The sequence below is a fragment of the Mustela lutreola genome, chromosome 9 (genome assembly GCF_030435805.1).
Source record: "Mustela lutreola isolate mMusLut2 chromosome 9, mMusLut2.pri, whole genome shotgun sequence".
NCBI lineage: Eukaryota > Metazoa > Chordata > Mammalia > Carnivora > Mustelidae > Mustela > Mustela lutreola.
The window spans coordinates 44,498,515-44,519,326 of NC_081298.1; the positions used below are offsets into that span (position 1 = coordinate 44,498,515).

The 20,812-nt window shown below is 45.7% G+C and overlaps 1 protein-coding gene across 10 annotated transcripts in view; it reads left to right on the forward strand.

Moving 5' to 3' along the window:
- Positions 1 to 20,812, forward strand: part of RIN2 (Ras and Rab interactor 2) — a 229,791-nt gene extending 208,979 nt beyond the window's left edge. For all 10 annotated transcript variants that reach the window (XM_059134158.1, XM_059134164.1, XM_059134162.1 and 7 more), the window contains 4 exons: positions 8,634 to 8,939; positions 10,847 to 10,978; positions 16,127 to 16,290; positions 18,986 to 20,812. In XM_059134158.1, the coding sequence (XP_058990141.1) occupies positions 8,634 to 8,939; positions 10,847 to 10,978; positions 16,127 to 16,290; positions 18,986 to 19,309 (926 nt within the window). In that variant the 3' untranslated portion in view covers positions 19,310 to 20,812. The remainder of the gene's footprint in view (positions 1 to 8,633; positions 8,940 to 10,846; positions 10,979 to 16,126; positions 16,291 to 18,985) is intronic.

The following is a 20,812-nucleotide window of genomic DNA, read 5'->3' on the forward strand; positions in this document are numbered from 1 at the left end:
TTACTTCCGCCAACAGAATGGCCCCAATTGGCTGTCTTATCTATAGACGGAGCCCTCACCATCCTGGGACCCACCTCCAGGCTTGCCTCGCTCCCCCAGTCTGTCTACAGGCCAGGGCAGGAACACCCCCCACCTTACCTCTCAGGGAAAATGTCCCCTTTGGAGACCCTCACTTACTGGCCAAGCTCAAGGGCTTCTTTTAAGAAACCAGAGTCATAACCCGCCCCTCTGTAAAATTCAAGAGTATGTGTTAAATGCATACTGTGTTTTTAATAGAAGCAAGTGAAAGCCTCCATAATCCCTCTCCGGTGTGTGGTTCTTGATGGTTTACGGAGCAATTTTTAATGCATAGAAGCCCCTTAAGTCCCCTTAATGCCTTGGGGGGGGGGTCCCCTTATCCTCATTTTTAGAGATGACAAAACAAAAGCTTAGCAAGGTCAAGCCCGGGTGCAAATGGGACTGAACCAAATCCTGTAGCGGGCTTTTCACATCACCCAGAGCAGCTACACTGCCTTTGTGGGCCCTTTTATGAGGAGGGAGGAAGACGGCAGTGGTAAAGTCACCATACCAGAGGCAGCCTGCTCTCCACAGGACGTAGCATTGACTCATCAAGTTCTGCTGGGTAAAATGCCACCTCTTGCCTCCACCCTTTCCACACTCGGGGAAGTAGGCCAGGAAGCACCGCCCAGAACCCAGGGATGCAGCTAGAATTTAGCTCCGCCTCCCCGAGGCCAGAGGAGCTACATAAATTATTTGGAATTTTTCTTCCTTAACTTCTTTTTTTTAGATTATTTATTTATTTATTTGTCAGAGAGAGAGCATGCCAGGGGGAGTGGCAGGCAGAGGGAGAAACAGGCTCCCGGCTGAGCAGGGAGCCTGATGTGGGACTCGATCCAGAACCCCAGGATCATGACCTGAGCCGAAAGCAAGCGTTTAACTGACTGAGCCCTCCAGGCTCTGTAGAATTTTTCCGTAAGGAAGATTGGGCTCTTCTCCCCTGCTTTGTTTTGTTTTTAGTATTTATTTATTTATTTGAGAGAGAGAGAGCAGGGGTAGAAGGAGATGGAAATGGAGAGAGACTCTCTAGCACACTCCCCGCTATGCACAGAGCCCGTCATGGGGCTCGAACCTAGGACCCTGACATCATGACCTGAGTCTAGACCAAGAGTTCGATGCTTAAGCAACTGAGCCACCCAAATGCCCCCTCCACTGCTTTGGTTTTTACTGGCCTTTTACTAGAAGGCCCTGAAATCAGTGTGACGATTCCATACATAAACTATGATGTGAATATACCTATACTTTCCATAATGCCTTTCCTCAAAGCCCACCAAAACGAACAAAACTATGAGTGAATCACCACCCTACCCGTGCTCCTCATCTTTATTTTGGTGCGATCTTCCCTTATCATTTGATAAAGTGCCTGCTATTACTTATGGACTGAAGCAGGCTTTGCTCGCAAAACGTAAAGCAAACCAGGTTACAGGACATCCCTGTGGGGTGACAGGGCGCTGCAGGAATGGGGGTGACTGCCCCACGTCATTGCCAGAGTCACGCTTCCTGTGTTCTGCACGGGTAAGCAGAAGAAACATAATTTTCATGTAGCCACTCAAAGGAAGCATTTTCGGTTCAACTCAGAAGTCACGTTTGGAGCCCATGCTACCTGTGGGCCTGTGGCCAGGGACTGCCACAGGCTCTCCTGAGCCCCCCGAAGTCTGGCGTCAAAGAGAGAGGTCTAGTTTGCTCTGTGCCAACGCAGTGGTCACACAGAACACCAGGGACCAGGGAGTGGAGAGGAGGTGGGCAGACAAGGCTGCATGGGAATCCATGTTGGGAAAAGCAAGGAACCCACCAGCCACAGGGAATAGCATGTGAAGAGGTGCACAGGCACAGAGGGGCCACAGTGCTGTTGCCTTCAGTGAGAACATGAGTTGCTTCTTCACGAGGATATGGAGCAAAGGAGGGAGGGCAAAGCAGGGGTGCACCTCCAGAAGCTGTCTTTAAGGTGGTGGGAAGCATTTTAGAAAAATCACTCCTGGCAGGGTAAGAGTTGAACTCTTTAGCCATCTCTGTAGCCAGGTACCAACCAATTGAATTAGATACTGGCCATGAATACCTGCAGGCCAGTGTGACAAGCCAGGAGGCCAGGGGCGTGGGAGACATAAACGCAGAGCAGGGACAGCAGTGTGACCCTGGCCTTTGCGATTAGTAGACCAAAAACTGTCAATGATGAACCGAATCCACCCTTCATCTCTTGTCCCAAGTGGGGTTGGGAGCTGTCCACCTGTCAGGTGGAAAGACATTATCGCTGTCCAAGGCACTCAGCTCGTCTGGGAGTCTGAGCTGTTATACGGGGACAGAATGAGGCTGTGAGGAAACACTGGCAAGTTCCAGACAAGAAAACCCAGAGGGCCAGACTGCAGCTCTGCTGCCTTTGTACCTGTGGGTGGGAGGGGCTGAGGAAGAGCAGGAGGGAACGAGGGAGCAAGATGGCCAGAAAGCCAAGTTGCTTTTTATTTAATTTATCGAAGCACTTTCAGTTCCCATTTCAAACCAAGTAAAACACTGTTAACACAGAGGATAACAGAACCAAACAGGCCTGAATGATTAAACCTGGAGTCCCTATCCCAAGGTACACACCCCACATTCCAAAGGAACAGAGGGGACCGGCGATCCTTGCCAATTGCCTAGGGGACAGGTGGATAGGAAGTGCTCACCTGTGGGATCTCACCAGGGCCGACAGTCCCACTGGGAAGCTGTGAGTAATCCCATTTTATAGAGGAGGAAGCTAAGGCCTGGAAAGGTCACCTTCTTCCCTCCAGGTTGCAAAGTAGGAAACGGCTCATGTGGACTTCACATGTAACCAGAGAGCCACTTGAACACCAAGTAGTCCGCTTTTTAGAAGTTGGTACAGAGGATTATTAGCAGAGTTCTGTTGTGGCCATCTGGTTGTTCCATCCCAGCTCTGCTAGGACGGGGTGGATAAATTTCTCAGCTGAAAGGCAGAAGCGTGTGGTGGTTTAGAGTCCATGCTCAGGTGGCACTGTTGAGTTTGAGCAGCAGCTCTGCTGCTGATGAGCTGTGTGTGCTTGGTCATGTGTCTTAACATCTCTGTGCCTCCATTTCTTCCTATGTTATATGAACTAGACAGCATTGTGCCTGCCCCACTGATGCTCACTTACCTGTTTGATTCCCAGCTGCCGGTGCCTAAGACATCCTGCCTGACATTTTCACATCCCCCCGGGGCTCTTGTCCAGGGCAGATGGAAAGGCTAGGAGGTAAATGCCCTCTCCACCCTCCCAGAACCTGAAGGGAGCAGGTGTATAAATACCCCAGCTGCCTCCCCTCTGATGGGACCACCCTTGAGGCATGCCCTGCATTGTGTCTCAAACATCCAACAAGGTTGAGCTGGTTGAGCTCCAGCCGCCCCCAATAATAACCGGCTTAACAGAGCACACAGCGTTGGCAGCCTTCTCTCCCATCCCACTCCCCTCATCTGCCGCGGGTACTTCCCGGGCTCACCTCCCAAGTGAACTACTCACCCTCAAGTCCCTGTCTCAAGATTGGCCTCTGGGAGAACCCAAGCTCAAACAAATGGGAATTATGTACTGGTTTCAATCGAAGGGTGGTTTAAATCCTGAATCTGAGTAAAGTTCAAAACAGTGCCAGCCACACACGGGCACACAGTCCGTGTCAGTTCTAATCCTTAATCCAATGAAGCAGTCAAAGGAAGATAGATTAGCACATAAAGAAAATGCCCAGCTCGTGTTGTTGTTCTGGTCAAGGGACAGGCCCGTCGTGCCTGCTGACTTGTTGGCAGCCCGGACCGGCTTGCAGCGTGTCTCCACCACGCTGGGAGAGACTTTTGACTTTTACGCTGCACAGGCACCTGCGCAGTGAGATGCCCTAGTGCCCACTTCCCACCACTGAAATGCGGGTTAACATACAAAATGAGGGTTAACATCCGAGGGGGCTCCATATGTAGAGCCCCCTTGGAATTAGAACTGCTCAGAGGAAGCCCAGGATGTTATAAATTACACAGGTAGAACTTCACCATTAAAATTTAGCTTCGATTTCTGTCGCTTTCCTATTACAAAGAAGTAATTAACCAGAATGCCAGAACTCAAATAAACCAAGAGGCCATGTGACCTCATCTTTTATCTTTGTCAGCTAACTCCAGGTTGCAGCCTGTACATTCTGGACGTTATGTCGCTTAGATTCTGGGTACTGTGAGAGTCTTCCGGAGAATGTCAGTGGTGATTTTGTTTTGTTTGGGCCACCATTCAGGGTGCCAGTTCCGTCTCGCCTTCCTTGGGCCATGAGATGGCAGTTCAGATGTTGGAGGCAATGACAGAGCGGTGAAGCGACTTGGCCAAAGCCGCATAGAGAGATAGAGTCAGGCTGGCTGCCCGGCTGCCTGCCTGAGCCTAGTGTTCTTTGTAAAGCACGTGCCTTCTCTGGATTTCACCTTCACCTCCCAGGCTCTCACTTCCCCCTAGGCAGCAGCGGATAAGCAGAAAGTGCTCAAGCTGATGCCTGAGCCGGTCTTGTGATGCTTCCCTGTCCAAGCTCTGACCTTCTCTGGTATCTGTGCTGTCGGTCAGAGTGAAGCAACAGAGATGGAGCTCTCTGTTTTATTCCTGGAAGACACCAGAGGCCAACACATCGAACGCTTCCTAATCGTTACTGCACCGAGGCTCATTAAGCCAAGGAGCATCTAAGTCTCTGCCATGCTCTTAACCATTTCCCCCTTGCATATGAGCCTGGAGAATGATTGATAGGATCTATCTAAATATTTTCAGAAAGTTGACTTCCAATTTGGGTCATTCCGCTAACAATTGGTTTCAAAAATTCAAAACATTGTGGTTCAGACAGTTCTCTAATATTTTCTTGTCCTTTGCATATTTGTTTGCAGATAAATGCAATTGACACGATCAGGTTTCTTGGGTTCGAATCCTGGCTTGCCTTCTTTTCAGTTGTGTGGCACTGATCTCCTTGGGTCTAATTCCTCATCTAGAAAATGAAAAAATAACAGTCCTCCCTCCATGGGGTTTGTTTGAGTATTTGAAGAGTTGGTGTATATAAGGGGTCTAGAATAGTATAATTATTCCTACAGTTTAAAAGATTTTTTTCTTGGACTTTAAGCAACCAAAGATAGTAGAAAACAACAGGTAGTAGTAATTTATAAGAAATGTGACCAATCCGTTCGTTCTTTCTTCCTTTCTTCCTTTTCTTTCTTTCTTTCTTTCTTTCTTTCTTTCTTTCTTTCTTTCTCTTTCTTTCTTTTTTTCCTGGGCTAGTCCATATTCTGAAAGATTTTCTGTTCCTTTTGTTTCTCCAAATCATTTTTCCCTCTTGCTTTGTGAGCAGAATCTGTTTTTCCTATTGGAGAGAACCAGGTGGGTTCCAAATCTCTGTTATTTGGACTTTATTTTTTCCTATTCTTTATGCTTATTAAGGGCTTTAAGAGGGCAGGGTTTAGGAGTAAAGTCCTGGAAAAGAATGCAAAGAGACCAGTCCTATTTCTAAATTATGATCTTTAAAAAGTATACTTAAAAAAAAAAATCGAACATTGTTTTTTTGTTTGTTTGTCTGTTTCCAATTTTGGATTTTAAGAGAATGGGCACTTGGCAATGGATCTCAGATTTTAACCATCCTAACAAAAGATTTCCATAGCACCATTCCTGAGGGTGGGAGTCTGTGTCACAGAGACCAGTGTCCCTTCCCTGGTGGTGAGGATGTGTTGTATGAGGATCCCTTGCTCACTGGTAATAGGCTTTGTGCTATTGTCCCCCAGGAACAGCACAGAACTTGTGTAGATGATTCGTGTCAACACTCTGGCTCAGAGATGACCAGGCTTACCCTGAGGTTAAAAGTTGCCCTTGGGGTTCAAGGTGAAAATCTCAAGCTGGTCTGCAGTTGTTTTCTGTTGGTTTGATTTATGCAGAATTATTGTAACTTACATTCATAAGATGTGCCCATCTTAACTGCTCAGCTTGACAGATTCTCACATCCGCGCACGCACAGGTAGCCCCGCCCAGATCCAGACATAGAACATCTCCATCTCCCCAGAAGGGTCCTCCCACAGCCTCATGTATTCCTGGGGGTCACTGCCATTCTGACTTCTGTCACCGTAGATTCAATTGTGCCTGCTTTTGAATTTTATGTAAATAAAATGCTAAAGGAGATACTCTTTTATGTCTGGCTTTTTTTAAAAACAGATTTTATTTATTCATTTGACAGACAGAGATCACAGTAGGCAGAGAGGCAGGCAGGGGGTGTGGGGAAGCAGGCTCCCCGCTGAGCAGAGAGCCCAATGTGGGGCTCGATTCCAGGACCCTGAGATCATGACCTGAGCCAAAGGCAGGTCACCACCCAGGCACCCCATGTGTCTGGCTTTTTTCACACACACTGTATCCATGAGATTCATCCCATTGCCTCTGGAGTAGCAGGGCACTCCTCATGGAATGAATCTTCCATTGTCTGAATTCCATTTTCTGAATTCCATTCTACAAATATATCCTTGTCTCCATTCCATTGGGATGGGCCTTTGGATGGCTTCTGGTTTGGGGTGATTACGAATCACGCCGCTCTCCATGTTCATGTATAGTCCTAATTAATGATTGGCATGACTTTTGCTCCCCTTAGTGACCTCATTCTAATGGGGTGGTAAGTCGCTTATAACCATGAATGGGACTTGTGTGACCTTTAGATAGAGAGGAATAAACCGGCGAATGTTTATAAAGCACCTTGAACTAAATTAAGAGATCATTTACTTTGGAAAGCAAGGTGATTGTTGAGAATAATTGTGCAGCTTCAAGCAAGCCATTAGATACCTCCAAACCTCTGCCTCCTCGTTTGTAAAATAATATTAATATTTTGCAAAAGTAAGAGAGTTGTTACAAGAATTAGAGGAGCTCATAAAGTAAAGCACATAGAGCCTAGCCCAACTGGATGCTCAGTGTCAATCGCTATTGTTGACTTTTCAATGTAATGGTCATTTAGGGTAAAGTCAAAGATGCTGTAAAGTCACACAGGCTTATTAACACAACAGAACCGACATAGACCAGGTAGTTTGTTTCAATGCCAGATGCCAGGTGAAAATGTTGTTCTGTTTTTTCTTCTGACTTTATATAATCTCTTTTGCTTCAACCTTGACTTCTATAGCTATATAAGGTCTTAATTTAAGCAAAGATATATCTATCTCCCAGATATAGAGGCAAAGGGAAAAAAAATGGGCGGGAGAAGCAGGTCATTGTGGGATCATCATCAACTTTGGCATGAGTTTTATCTCTCAGTTATGGAAAAACTGTTTGGTGTTTGGGCATCTGGCTTAGATTTCTCTTTGTTTCTGACTTCCTAATTATAGGTGGTAATTTGGATGCATTGTGATCTGATCCAATGTCAGGAACTCCCAAGGCCAGAGAGAGAACTCAACAATTTCCAGTTTTATATGGAAGTAGATCCATGAGCTTCCAAAATGGAATCACGTTCAGGTCTCATAGATAAGGTCTGCCTACCCATGTAGCTTTCATGAGAACGGGCAAACATCTGAGGTTAGAAAGCTGATGTTGAGAAAGCGGAGAGCTAATGATTATGTAAGTCATCTTGAGTCTGGATCTCCAGATTTATGGTCACTTTACAGTCAGCCAAGAAAGCTACTTCATTGGGCAACCATTAAAAGAGGGAAAAATAATGCCATCCACACCAAAAGGTATTTCCAAACTCTGGCCAGAAACACATTTCAAAATTTTTAGAACTTTTATTTTGAAATCACTTCAGACATACAGAAAAGTTGCAACCATGTCTGCCCTTTATCATGATTCCCTGAATGTTAGCCATTTGTCGTGTTTCATCCTTCCGCTTTCTCTTTGCTTACACACACAAGTGTGCACATGCACACACACACGCACACATACACTGTCTTTTTTCTGTGCCATATCAGAGCTAGTTGCAGGTGTTGTGTTCCTTTACCCCTAAATCCTGTTAAAACAGACATCTTGTTAAAAATATAGGAAAATTAACCACAAATACAGTGTTTACACTAGGACCTAACTTGCAGACTTTATTCAAATCTTATCCACTGTCCCACTAATGTTCTTTATTTATAGCAAATGAAGTAAAGAATTTGGGGTCCAGAATTCAATCCAAGATAACATGTGTATTTAGGTGAACTTATTTTCTCTGGCAATATTTGAAGAAGTCTTGAATCTCCTCTCTTAGCCAGTCTTTCCTTGTAAAATAACATATTTACTTACCTGTCCACCAGATGATCAGTGGAAGGACTGGATCAAAAGAATGTCTTCTAGAATATTCACCTGGGCACATGGGGGATGGGCCATAAAAATAGTTAAAACAAATCTATTTCATTGTATTGACTGTCTGCAAGCAAACAAACAAATTAAAAACCTGTAAGAATTTATTAGGGAAGATTCACATTCTGCAGCTTTCTAGAAAACGTACTAGAGCGTGAGGAGTGGTGGCACTGCTAAGTTTTGTTGGCTCAGTGGGTGTGAAGTGGTCACCTGTCCGCCCTGTAGCCAGTGCAGAGTTGCAGAAGTCCTTTCTGGGAAAGCAGACCTTGCGTTTCTTCTTGCTTCAGATAATGGTCACAGTTGCTGCACTTTCTTTGGCAGATGTGGTGCTGGAAAAAGCCATGCACAAGTGCATCTTAAAGCCCCTCAAGGGGCACGTGGAGGCCATGCTGAGGGACTTCCACATGGCCGATGGCTCATGGAAACAACTCAAGGAAAACCTGCAGCTTGTGCGGCAGAGGAACCCCCAGGAGCTGGGGGTCTTCGCGCCAACTCCTGATATTGTGGACGTGGAGAAAATCAAAGTCAAGTTCATGACCATGCAGAAGATGTATTCGCCAGAGAAGAAGGTCATGCTGCTGCTGAGGGTCTGTAAGCTGATTTACACTGTCATGGAGAACAACTCAGGTGAGTTGTCCGGGCTTCTTGCATTTCCCGCCAGGGCCAGGGACGCTACCAGGCATACATCAGTCTCTCTGATCCCCAGTTTCTCTTTTCAGTCTCTTCATTTCACCAAGCAGCTCGCAAAAAATACAAGTGTCACACTGGTGTTGGCAAATCGGCCACTTGCAACAGATGGGTAATACCAAGAAATGCAAGTGGTTGAGGCAACAAGACTCTTGTATAATACCAATTTATTAAAGATTTAGTTCAGGGAAGTAGATGCAGCTTCAGTCTCTGGAGAGTGAAGTCAAATCCTCGCTCTGGGAAGGAGTTCATTAACTATGGGGCTTTGGCTACCTTAGTCTACTTCTAAAGGGAAGTTTCTGTACCCAACACTGAATCTGACTCTGTCCTTCATAAGGCAGGGATTAGATGAGTCAATGCAGGCATTGCTCCAAGCACGATGGGAATATTAGCAATTATCATTACTACATTTTGGCCATTGAAGGTTTGGGTCAGTGATCTACGTCTGGCATGGGTCAAACATGGAGCTTTCAATAATAATACGGCTTCAGTACAATCATTTCATTGGTTCTCCCTTATTTGCTAAAGCAGTATAATTGAATTCACAAAAGAATTACGTGGTTTGAAAGTAAGTCCTTGGGTGTCCTCAGTTCTGCTTCTAATAGACCCAGACCCAGGAGTCACCTTGACTCGTGGCTAGTGATTGGGTCTCGCATAGTACCAGGGCTTCAGTGAGCCTGTGATCAACTTCTCCTGTAAGTAAAATTGTTCCATGGAGAAGCAACAGAAACAAAACACAGGCTGTATTAAACACAGTATTAAAACACTGTATTAAATACATTGTTTTAAATACAAAACACTGTATTAACCACCGCTTGCGTAGATGGGAATGTGTGCGCACTTTGGACATTGTTGAGCAAAGACATGAAAATGTGAGCTCTTGAGCCGGTCCTGATAGTGGGTGAACATCGCCTCTGAAATGCGCAACCATATTGCACGTACAGGAAGTATATTTTCTGTAGTTCAGAAAAGTCCTCATGTAAGTCCTAAAATGGTGTCTGCCCAGGATTATGTTCTTCTGATGCACAGCTTCTCAACCTTAGCACTAATGACATTTAAAATGGATAATTCCTAATTGTGGGGGCTGCTTCCTGTTTGGAGTTTATCGGTGTTCCGGATGTCATTTGCATCCTACCCTCTCATCATGACAAAGAAAAATGTCTCCAGACAATGCCACATTGGGGGAGGGGTGCGCCGGGAAGCAGGGAGGGAGGGAGGGGGTGGGGAGGCCCAGTCACCAGAGTTGAGACTGACTTATATAATGAAAAGTAGCAATAAGGACTAAAAAAAAATTTTTTCCATGTATTAATCATATGTATCTACTTGACATATGCTGAATTTGCACATTTCAGTAAATTAACTGTGTGCTCACATTGAACAGACAGCAAAGTCCCCCCCCCCTCAGAGTTTGGTCCTGTCATTATGTTGATGATTAATTTCCACAGAAGGCAGTAAGGAACACAGTAGAATTCACAAAGCATTAACATAATAAGTAGATACTTAGTAAATGTTTTATAATACTCCTTGCTGAAAGTTAAACTATTTGCAAGGACTCTGTTCTGTTGCATAACTTGATGCATATCATAAAAGCGTGGAGAAAAACTTTCATGTGTTCATTGAGTCGCAGACGGTTCATTCTGAAATTGTAATGTTAAAGCTGGTCTCTGGCATGAGCGACGAGGAGGGTCACAGGCTACATAGGATTCCAGAAATACCCACCTCTGTTTATGAATAACACATTTCCCCCAGATGACTCCTAGCTATCTAATAAAAGCAGTATGCGTAGGATATGAAAGAAAGAAGTGTTGGTAAAAATATTCCCACCTTCCCCTTTCTTCCGATCCCAGGGAGGATGTATGGAGCTGACGATTTTTTACCAGTCCTGACCTACGTCATAGCTCAGTGTGACATGTTGGAACTGGACACGGAAATTGAGTACATGATGGAGCTCTTGGACCCGTCGCTGTTACACGGAGAAGGTAACAATTGCTTGATGACATGGGAGGTATTGGGATGCCCTTTTTTTGGTTTTGTTTCTGTTTGTTTTTTTTTTTTCCCCTTGAAGTGAGATTCACATAGCAGCAGATAAACTACTTTAAAGTGAATTGTTCAGTGACATTTGGTACCTTCACAGTTCTGTGCACCCCACCACCTCTGTTTTGCCCCAAATAAAGAATAGATTTTCATCAACCCAACATAAAACCTCATGCCTAGAGGCACCTGGGTGGCTCAGTCATTAGGTGTCTGCCTTTGGCTCAGGTCATGATCCCAGGGTCCTGGAATCAAGCCCCACAACCGGCTCCCTGCTTGGAGGGAAGCCTGCTTCTCCCTTTCCCACTCCTCCTACTCATGTTCCCTCTCTTGCTGTGTCTCTCATTGTCTAATAAATAAAATATTTAAAAACAAAATAAACAAAAAAAAACCCCATGCCCATTCAATAGTCATGTGGGTGCTTTTTTGACATTGTAAGGGTTAACTATCATTTTAATTTCTGTTTAAAAGAATGTGCTGACTTTTTTCTAATTATAAAAGTAATCCATATTCACTGTAGAAATTATGGAAAATTCAGAAAACCACAAAAATAGAATCTGGTGATAAATATACTTCTCTGAGATTGGTTAATTACAATTTAAAAAATATTCAAAAGGAAAAAAAAATGCCATTTTTAAAAAATGGTTTCCTTAAGGAAGAAGGTAGGTATAATATCCTGCTGTTTTATCAGTGAAATGGATGAAGGCTGGCCTTTTGTTTTCATCTGTTTAAAAAATGTTGTTCTCAGCATGAAGACAGCATTGATTTTCTTTTCTATTTAAATAGTTGTTTCTTGGTTAATTAATTAATAATTGTTTTCTATTTAAATAATTGTACTGCTGTTAAAATACAAATGCAGTGGGATAAAATCTGGGCAGTTTGCTTTCAACTCACCTTGTCAGTTCGGTCTCCTTGTAGCTGCCTGACCCCAGCATGTCTTAGCAGAAATTCCTCTTGCATATCGGTTAGGTATTTCATCCTGGAAATAATTGGGATATTTGTCCTTGTGGTGCACGGCCTTGAAAAGCAGAAATAACTGAGGTTCTTGTGGGAGCTTGGCTTTTTAAAGAATGAATCCGGGTCTTTGCATTATGAATCCCATTAATCCATTTTCATGAGCCCAGATGGCCCCTGAGTGGTAAATTGTTGCGTAGAACTGTTTTCGTTTTTGTTCTTTAGTCTGGCCTTAAGTAAAAGGTCCATGTACTGATTGGATTCTGCAGGGAATGTATCATACTGGGATTTTCCCCGGAGGGAAACTGAAGTGCATCACCACCCCCAGAATGTGTCCCTTAACCCCCTAAGTCCTCAGTGCTTAGCCTTTTCTTCAGAGGGTCTGTCCTCCCTGGAGCCCCCAGGGTATGAGGTATACCCTTCCCAGCCTTTGAGGGACAGTGCGGACTCAGGATTAGTGATGAGTATCTTTTCACCCTGTTCCCCCACCCCAGAGAGACAAGAATGAACTTTTGATCCCGTTAGCCTCTCCCCCATTTACCCCTCCCCCTCTAATATTCATCATCCTGGAACCAGACATTCCATGATGATCCCCCAAGATTCTGCCTGGAGCTTTCCTCGCCTGCCCTGGGACTTAACAGGAGAGGAGAAAGCATGTAGTTTTGTCCAAGAACCAACAGAAGCATACCTTCATCTCCATGCCCTGCTTTTCTTTCTTCTGCTGCATTATTATTACAATTTCATAGGCTTCTGGGCGGTGTTTCAGTTTTAGTTGTTTGGAGCCGTAATCATGCTTAATTCTAGAAATGAGTTTGTCAAACTCTTGGGACTTTGGGGAAAGGGCATGTCAGTTCCACTTAGAAAATCACCATTCTGTTGCTGACAGCGTATACTTAGGACACACACAAGCTTACATCTTGTGGCCCGAGGACTGAGACAGCCACTTCCTGCCACCCTTCCCAGCATTTCCGCAGAGCGATGCCCTGCCCTGGGCACCAAGCTGGGGACAGATGACAGGTGGCTGTCCTTACCTCCAGGAATCACATAGGAGAGAAGGACAAGGGCCCAGAGGTTCGTGAACATTTGGAGCAGCCAGTGAGCCTGCACTTAAACGAGATCCTGCCTCTGCTTAACCGTCTCTCGGGCTTCTTGGCTCCTTTCCTTGGGAAAACAGGCCAGCCCAGTCAGGCTGGCAGTGGTTACAGACCCGGCCTGCACGTCAGGGACATGAAGCTATGCAGACCGGGAGGAAGACATGCATTACCAACCCAGCCCTCTGCGGCCTGCCCAGGGCCTTCTTCGGTTTTGGGGGCTGCAACCCACATCTCTTTTCTGCTGTTTAAGCAGGTAGTTTCGTTTACGGAAAAGGCGTCACAGAATCCCTCTTAAGTGCACAGCTCTAGAGGGAGGGTTACAGTTTTGCTGAAATGTAACCCTTCCTCTAATTGCATCCACATGTTTCAGAGTGTGGTCATCCTTGGCTTCCAGAATTTTGAGTTTTCTCTGTGGTGCTCTGGACAGATCAGAGCTATGGAGTCTAAAATTTGACATCCCAGAGGGAACACCCTCCCTCCCAAACTTGACCGTATCGGTGCCCCAGGCCCCAGCTCTGAAACTGACACCTCTGTACAGCCTCACGTGAACACTTATGTCCCTGCTGATTGCTCGGACTCCGTGTAGCATTTAAATTCTGTACCACCAAGTTTCACACTCAGCCGTGTGCTGATTTGCTTATGGGGCAAATGTTTAGTAAAAGTCAGCTACTCAGAACTCTGGATGAGCTTGGAGGAACTTGCACCCTGGTGGTGGGATCATTAAGCTGTTCAGGGAACTTGAAACAAGTACCCTCTTGTGTGTGCATGGGACCGGTGTTGCCCATATCTCCCCTTCAGCGATCTAAAAATCACAAAGGTGTGTTCCTTTCTAAGTTACATGTCCCATGCCTTTTGCGGGGGTGGGGGGTGGAGGGGGAGGGCATCGTGCTCATTTCTGGGATGTAGACCCGTTGCCACCTCACACATTGTCACTTGTTGACAAGAGAGAGAGTTCTTCAGAGTCTTGAATTAGCAGCTAAACACTTTGGCCAAGAACAAAGCTCATTTAACCACAACTAACTGGGAATCCTGCATGAATAAACCCGCCATACTTGTTATCTTGAATAAACTCATAAACTTCTGTAAAGCAGGGGCTCAGATTCTGTTTCTTACAAACCTGCCCCTTGCTATATTTCTGGCTCGGGCTCACAACAGAAATTCAACAGATATTTTGACCAAGGTGTCTCTCAAGTTTAATTATGCTGAGCCCAATTAGGGGCTTTTTAATAAATATTCAGGGCGCCCCCTAGTGGTCCACTAGCATGGAGCTTAAAAGTTCACCAAAGCTGTCTAATTAACAGTTCAGGACCAAGCTATAAACCCACTTACATGCATATCACCCTGTTGTGAGTCTTTTTTTTTTTTTTAAGTGTGTATTTTTTTTTAATTTTTTATTTTTTATATACATATATTTTTATCCCCAGGGATACAGGTCTGTGAATCACCAGGTTTACACACTTCACAGCACTCACCAAAGCACATACCCTCCCCAATGTCCATAATTCCACCCCCTTCTCCCAAACCCCCTCCCCCCAGCAACCCTCAGTTTGTTTTGTGAGATTAAGAGTCACTTATGGTTTGTCTCCCTCCCAATCCCATCTTGTTTCATTGATTCTTCTCCTACCCACTTAAGCCCCCATGTTGCATCACCACTTCCTCATATCAGGGAGATCATATGATAGTTGTCTTTCTCCGCTTGACTTATTTCGCTAAGCATGATACGCTCTAGTTCCATCCATGTTGTCGCAAATGGCAAGATTTCATTTCTTTTGATGGCTGCATAGTATTCCATTGTGTATATATACCACATCTTCTTGATCCATTCATCTGTTGATGGACATCTAGGTTCTTTCCATAGTTTGGCTATTGTGGACATTGCTGCTATAAACATTCGGGTGCACGTGCCCCTTTGGATCACTACGTTTGTATCTTTAGGGTAAATACCCAATAGTGCAATTGCTGGGTCATAGGGCAGTTCTATTTTCAACATTTTGAGGAACCTCCATGCTGTTTTCCAGAGTGGCTGCACCAGCTTGCATTCCCACCAACAGTGTAGGAGGGTTCCCCTTTCTCCGCATCCTCGCCAGCATCTGTCATTTCCTGACTTCTTTATTTTAGCCATTCTGACTGGTGTGAGGTGATATCTCATTGTGGTTTTGATTTGTATTTCCCTGATGCCGAGTGATATGGAGCACTTTTTCATGTGTCTGTTGGCCATCTGGATGTCTTCTTCGCAGAAATGTCTGTTCATGTCCTCTGCCCATTTCTTGATTGGATTATTTGTTGCGAGTCTTTTAACACTTACTAAACAAGAAATCATTCGTAAGTGCACCCACTTGCCTTCACTTGTGAATTAGTTTTTCCTAAATGTCGTGTTACATTAGTTCCCAAGGAAGGGTGAAAAAGGGAATCAGGAAGGAAGGAGTTTGAAGAACCCGTTTTGTTATTGCAAACACAGTTGTATCCTGTGCAGTTCTCTCAAAGTGTATAGTTTATTTAAAATTTAGAAAATGTTAATTCCTAAAAGAAAAACCTGGAAGCAAATATTGCCAAAAGATGTGTGGACTCCTGCTCAAGAAGTAAATGATTCTAGGCCCAGAGTGCTTGACCCCCACTATCCTCCTGTGACTCCCTGCCTCTGTCAGGCCTCAGTGCCCTAACATTTCCTGACAAAGCACTTTCACAACTGCACTGAAATAATCTAGAGATTTTGTATGTCTCACTCATCAGAATGGAAATTCCTGCAGTGAAAACAGGGCGCTGTCAGCCTGACCCGACTATACCCCCTAGCACTGGCACAGGCTGGGGGGGGGGGGGCGTGGGGGCGTAGTATATCCACAGAATGGATGGATGGATGAATGAATGAATGGATGGATGGATGGATGAATGAATGAACGGAGGAAGGGCATGTGCTCTTGGACACGAGCTTCTGGCCCCACAAGGAAAGGCCTATGGAGACAATAAGAAGCATGACCTCTGATCGTTGTGCCCACCTGTTACCACCAGAGTATAAATCCGTGGACAGCTCATTCTTTCTGCCCTTTCCAGGAGGTTATTACTTGACAAGTGCCTATGGGGCACTTTCCCTGATAAAGAATTTCCAAGAAGAACAAGCCGCTCGACTGCTCAGCTCTGAGACCAGGGACACCCTGAGGCAGTGGCACAAACGGAGAACCACCAACCGGACCATCCCCTCAGTGGACGACTTTCAGGTATGTGGCTGGCAGTGGCAGCTCGGGTTCCCAAGGTCACCTGCCCTCTGGGGAGGCAACACCGGCTCACACAGCTCCTGGCGCCTCAGGTCCCCCCTTTATCAGGTGGAAAAGGGATATTTTAAACCACCCTCTGACCTTGTTGTTTCACTTCTCTGTTTTCTTTGAATTTAAAAAAAAAAAAAAAATGTGGGTTTGGCCCAAGTTTTGCTGCCCCTAAGAAAACAAAGTCAGATTAAGTTGAGATTTCTCCCAGAATGTTCCTCCTGGATGCGGAGCACCTGAGCAGACAGGAAGTCAAAAAGAAGGAAGCCTTTGCCACAGGCAGTGGGTATTTCATTTTATCAGATCAGCCGCGTGGGCGTAGCAGTGTTTGGCACCGCAGTTGACCTGGTCTCCTTGAGAGGAGGAATTGGTGCGGTGATGTCTTCCCTATTCTTCCTTTTTCTCTCCCCGCCCCCTCAAGATGGAAGCCTCCAGAATCTCACTGGTAGCCTCAGTTCTGGCAGCCAGTTCGGCCGGAGTAAGCATCAGAGTAAGCATCCAAGCCAGATCCTGCCTGAATTCCCATCAGAGTTTTCCATGGCCATGAGCTGAAGGGTAGGGTTCCCAAAACGCCAGTTTCTCAGGGAGGAAAGGCAGATTAAGGCGGTAGACTTCTTGCCCAACACAACTCTCGATTTGCTCGTGGTAGGTGACATTATGAATAAGTCTGCAGTAGTGTTTGAGTAGTCTTTGAGTAGTGTTTTCAGAGTTTCAAACTGAATTATAAAACCTGACTAGGTGTTGTTTCTGCATGTCACGTGGTGAATTTCTAAGCAAGACAGATTAGTTTCTATGTCCAGAATCATCTTCCTTGCCTTTTTGTCTTCCCGGTGCTCTGAAACTACTCAGAGGTTCAAAGTCAGCCCATTGTGGAAAGGCAAGATCAGTAATTCTTTTCCAAGATAGCACTATTCTCAGAAATACATTCCCAAGCACATAAATCTAAAAGGAACACCTACTATCCTCCCTTCCCCTACCCCCCTTGAAGCAATTGTTGAAGAACAATCCAGGTGTTAAATGATTTAGCATCTGTAGGCTCTTGGGATACTATGATATTAGCTGGGTGTCGGGAGGATTCCCGAGGTCCCACAGCCTCTGAGGAGAAGAACAGAAGAGATGAGAAAAGCTCGTTGTTTCCATCTCCCTGCCTGCTACCAGCCCCTCACTCCATCTGGAGCTTCTAACAGAGATTCTGCAGAGCTCCTCCCCACTGGCCTTTTTCACCTGGGATATACACACCTTCTTAGAATATTACCCAAGAGAGGAATTGTCCGTCAGTGCTCAGCTCGGCTGTAAAAGCAAAAACACAGAGCCAAAGCTCCACCTGGAACTCCTACATCAGGATCATGGACACACACAATGGTCCCCACACGTTGGAGAAACAGCACACCACAGTGTTGAGGATTCTAGAACCCTGGCTTTCCCACTCACGAGCTGTGTGGCCTGAAGCAAGTTACTTAGCTCTTCTGTGCCTCAGTTTCTTCCCTGATCAAATAGGGATGGTGTGGGCTTCCTTACCAAGTTCTCTTCAGGTGTCACTGGGTTAATGCATACCAAGAGTGTGAGCCAGGTGTTGGGGTAGTAGGCTGGGGGAGGAGGGGTTTGGTAAAATGGAACATGTGTGTACCCTAGTGTCCAAATTCAGGGTCGTCAGAGCTCCCTTACAGGTGCGGAGCTCGCTGTCCTTCCCAAGGGCTTTTCCTTCCTTCCACCCAGGAAACCCTGACGGTAACCACGCGGAGCTCCAGGCCGAGACCACCATTTCCTTTCACTCCTGAGCTGGGGTGCCAGATTTAGAAAAGGGAAACATACGTGTTTTCTGTCGGGGCATTCTCAGTTTTATCTGCTCGCCTCAGTCCTGACGAAGCGGAAAATGAGAACCCTCCCAGAAAGGCTGGGATGAGCATAGGGTTCTTTACTGCTCAGCTGGGCTTTGCCTGTGTGAAGTCACAGGGTGACCGTGTGTCTCGATGGCAGGTGCCTGGCACTGTCTACAGAGCCCAGCCCGCAAGAATTCCCTTCCATCTCCCTGCAGCCACGCCCTGCCCTCAGAGCCTTGTGGCTGATGTATTCCACATCGCCCTCCCCCTGGAGCCTTGGATGAGATTGAACCACATGAAGCTGCCACTTGGGGAGGTGAATGGTCAAGCAGTAGCAGTCTCTTGTGGTCCCGTGTACCGTGCTTGCCTTTGTTTAGGCGTCATGAAAAGTAGCCCAAAGTGAGCCCAGCACGTGCTCTTGTGTTCCTTGTGTTTTAAACTTGACTTCTGGGCCCGGCTCTTCTGCTGGTTGGTTTACTTCTCAAGCTGGGAACACACCCAGCATCAGATCCGGTTCCCACCCTCAACTGGAGCTTTCCTAGCCAGGCTTTCTGAGGGATGCTGAAAGATCAGAGCAGGTCTGCTGGACTTCCTGCAACTTACATTCCTTTGCAGAGCCTCAGAGGACAGCCTCTTGGTCTGTATAGTTGTTCCCTCCATGGGCCAGATTGAGAGCAGCCACTTTCCTCCCATGCGAGGTCTCACATCCTGCTGGGGCAGAGCCGCGCGTGGCTCACAAGTGAGACCTCGTCCTTGCATTATCACTCGCTTATTGGTCTCTCTCATTTTCTCTTCTGATTGGTCTCCCACATCTCTCTTCCCGCCTGCAGAATTACCTCCGAGTTGCATTCCAGGAGGTCGACAGTGGGTGCACAGGAAAGACCCTCCTCGTGAGACCTTACGTTACCACTGAGGACGTGTGCCAGCTCTGTGCTGAGAAGTTCAAGGTGGGGGACCCTGAGGAGTACAGCCTCTTTCTCTTTGTTGACGAAACGTGGCAGCAGCTGGCAGAGGACACTTACCCTCAGAAGATCAAGGCTGAGTTGCACAGCCGGCCACAACCGCACATCTTCCACTTCGTCTACAAGCGCATCAAGAACGATCCTTACGGCGTCATTTTCCAGAATGGGGAAGAAGATCTCACCACCTCATAGGAGAGACGGGACTCCCCTGCGGTGTCAAGGGGGGTTAGGAACCTTGCCTTCTGGCTTCCACGTGCTTGTGCTTGAAAAGCAGTCAGTCACCTCCTAGGGGACCCCTCGGTTCAGTGACTAAGCCATCCACAGGCTGACTTGGCCAAGGGCATCCTTAGCCACGTTGCCCAGGTGAGGTAGCAGAGGTTCGTGAAACGGTAGGCTTCTCCTTCAGAGATGAAAGAATTGCATTGGATAGTTGAGGTGTCCCGAGGCTGTTTGCTACCAACCCCGCAGCGAGGTTCTAGGTTGGCTCACATGTACGTAAACATATGGGGGCAAGCTCTTCCCTTCAGTCCAACAGCAGGTGTGTGTCAAGCCTGTCTGATGTGGTGCATCAGGAATGTCTCAGTTCTGTGGATGGCTCTATCCTTCCTTCCTTTCCCTTTCTTTTCTGTCTTCTTCTTCTTCTTCTTTTTTTGACAAAGAGCCTTTGTGTTTTTATATATTTCATAGAAATTTTTATAGCAGTTGCAGGTAAACTGTCAGGATTGGTTTTTAAAATATTTTTGTAACTTGAAGATATTCTATAATTATGCATGTGATTTTAACATTTAATATTCGAAAAGAAATCTCTTGCTGGATTTGAGAGTATCACATTTTTTTAAATGTCTCTCTTCTGTAACTGGATGTTTTGGCAACTTTGTGGGGAAAGACTGCTGGATTTCTTAAAGCAATGTATTACTGACACTGGCCACAGAATGCCTTTGGAAATCTGATGTACTGTTACCTTGTTTGTGCTCAGTGGTTATTGTGCTCTTTTGTGTTTTAACCAAGTGATGCTGAGGATCAGGAAAGAAATGAATGTAGGGAGAGGTCGAGAGAGAAAAACCGACTCTAACAAAGGACTAAGGGGTGTAGTCTGCTGGTTCAGACTCCTTGAAGGAAGTGATAGAAGGAAATGTAAGGATCCACTTATGCTGAAAATACTGTAAATATGCAGTGAGATTTGGCAAAATCTATCCAACGTTATTTGCTTTTGGAAACAATTTTGAAAACCCCGGGGGGGGGGGGGAATAAGGCTAGTACTCCCCCCAACGTTTTCCACATAAATCAAAACTAACAGCATCAAATTATTTGGGGGCAGAAACCATTTGTGTATAATGTGACTTCCATTGACCTGAAAGAAGATGCTATTTGGAAAAGAGGTCACGATGCCACCAAAACGCCCATCTTTGTAATGAGAATGTATGGTGAAGTTCACTTCACGTTTGATGAGACCTGTTTGGGGTTGCACAGAGTATGAGGGTCCTGTATCAACGTGAAACAGGTAGTCACGAGAACATGTTATTGTACTGTGTAAAGATGCGTTGTCATCTAATTTGGTTGGCTTTGTACCTTGTACCGTGTTTAGCTTTTCCTGTACATCTAAAACCCTCAACACATACCGTGTTGTACTTCCTTTTGTAAATGATTTTTTTAAATGGAATTTTGCACATAATACATTGTAATACTGTATGATAA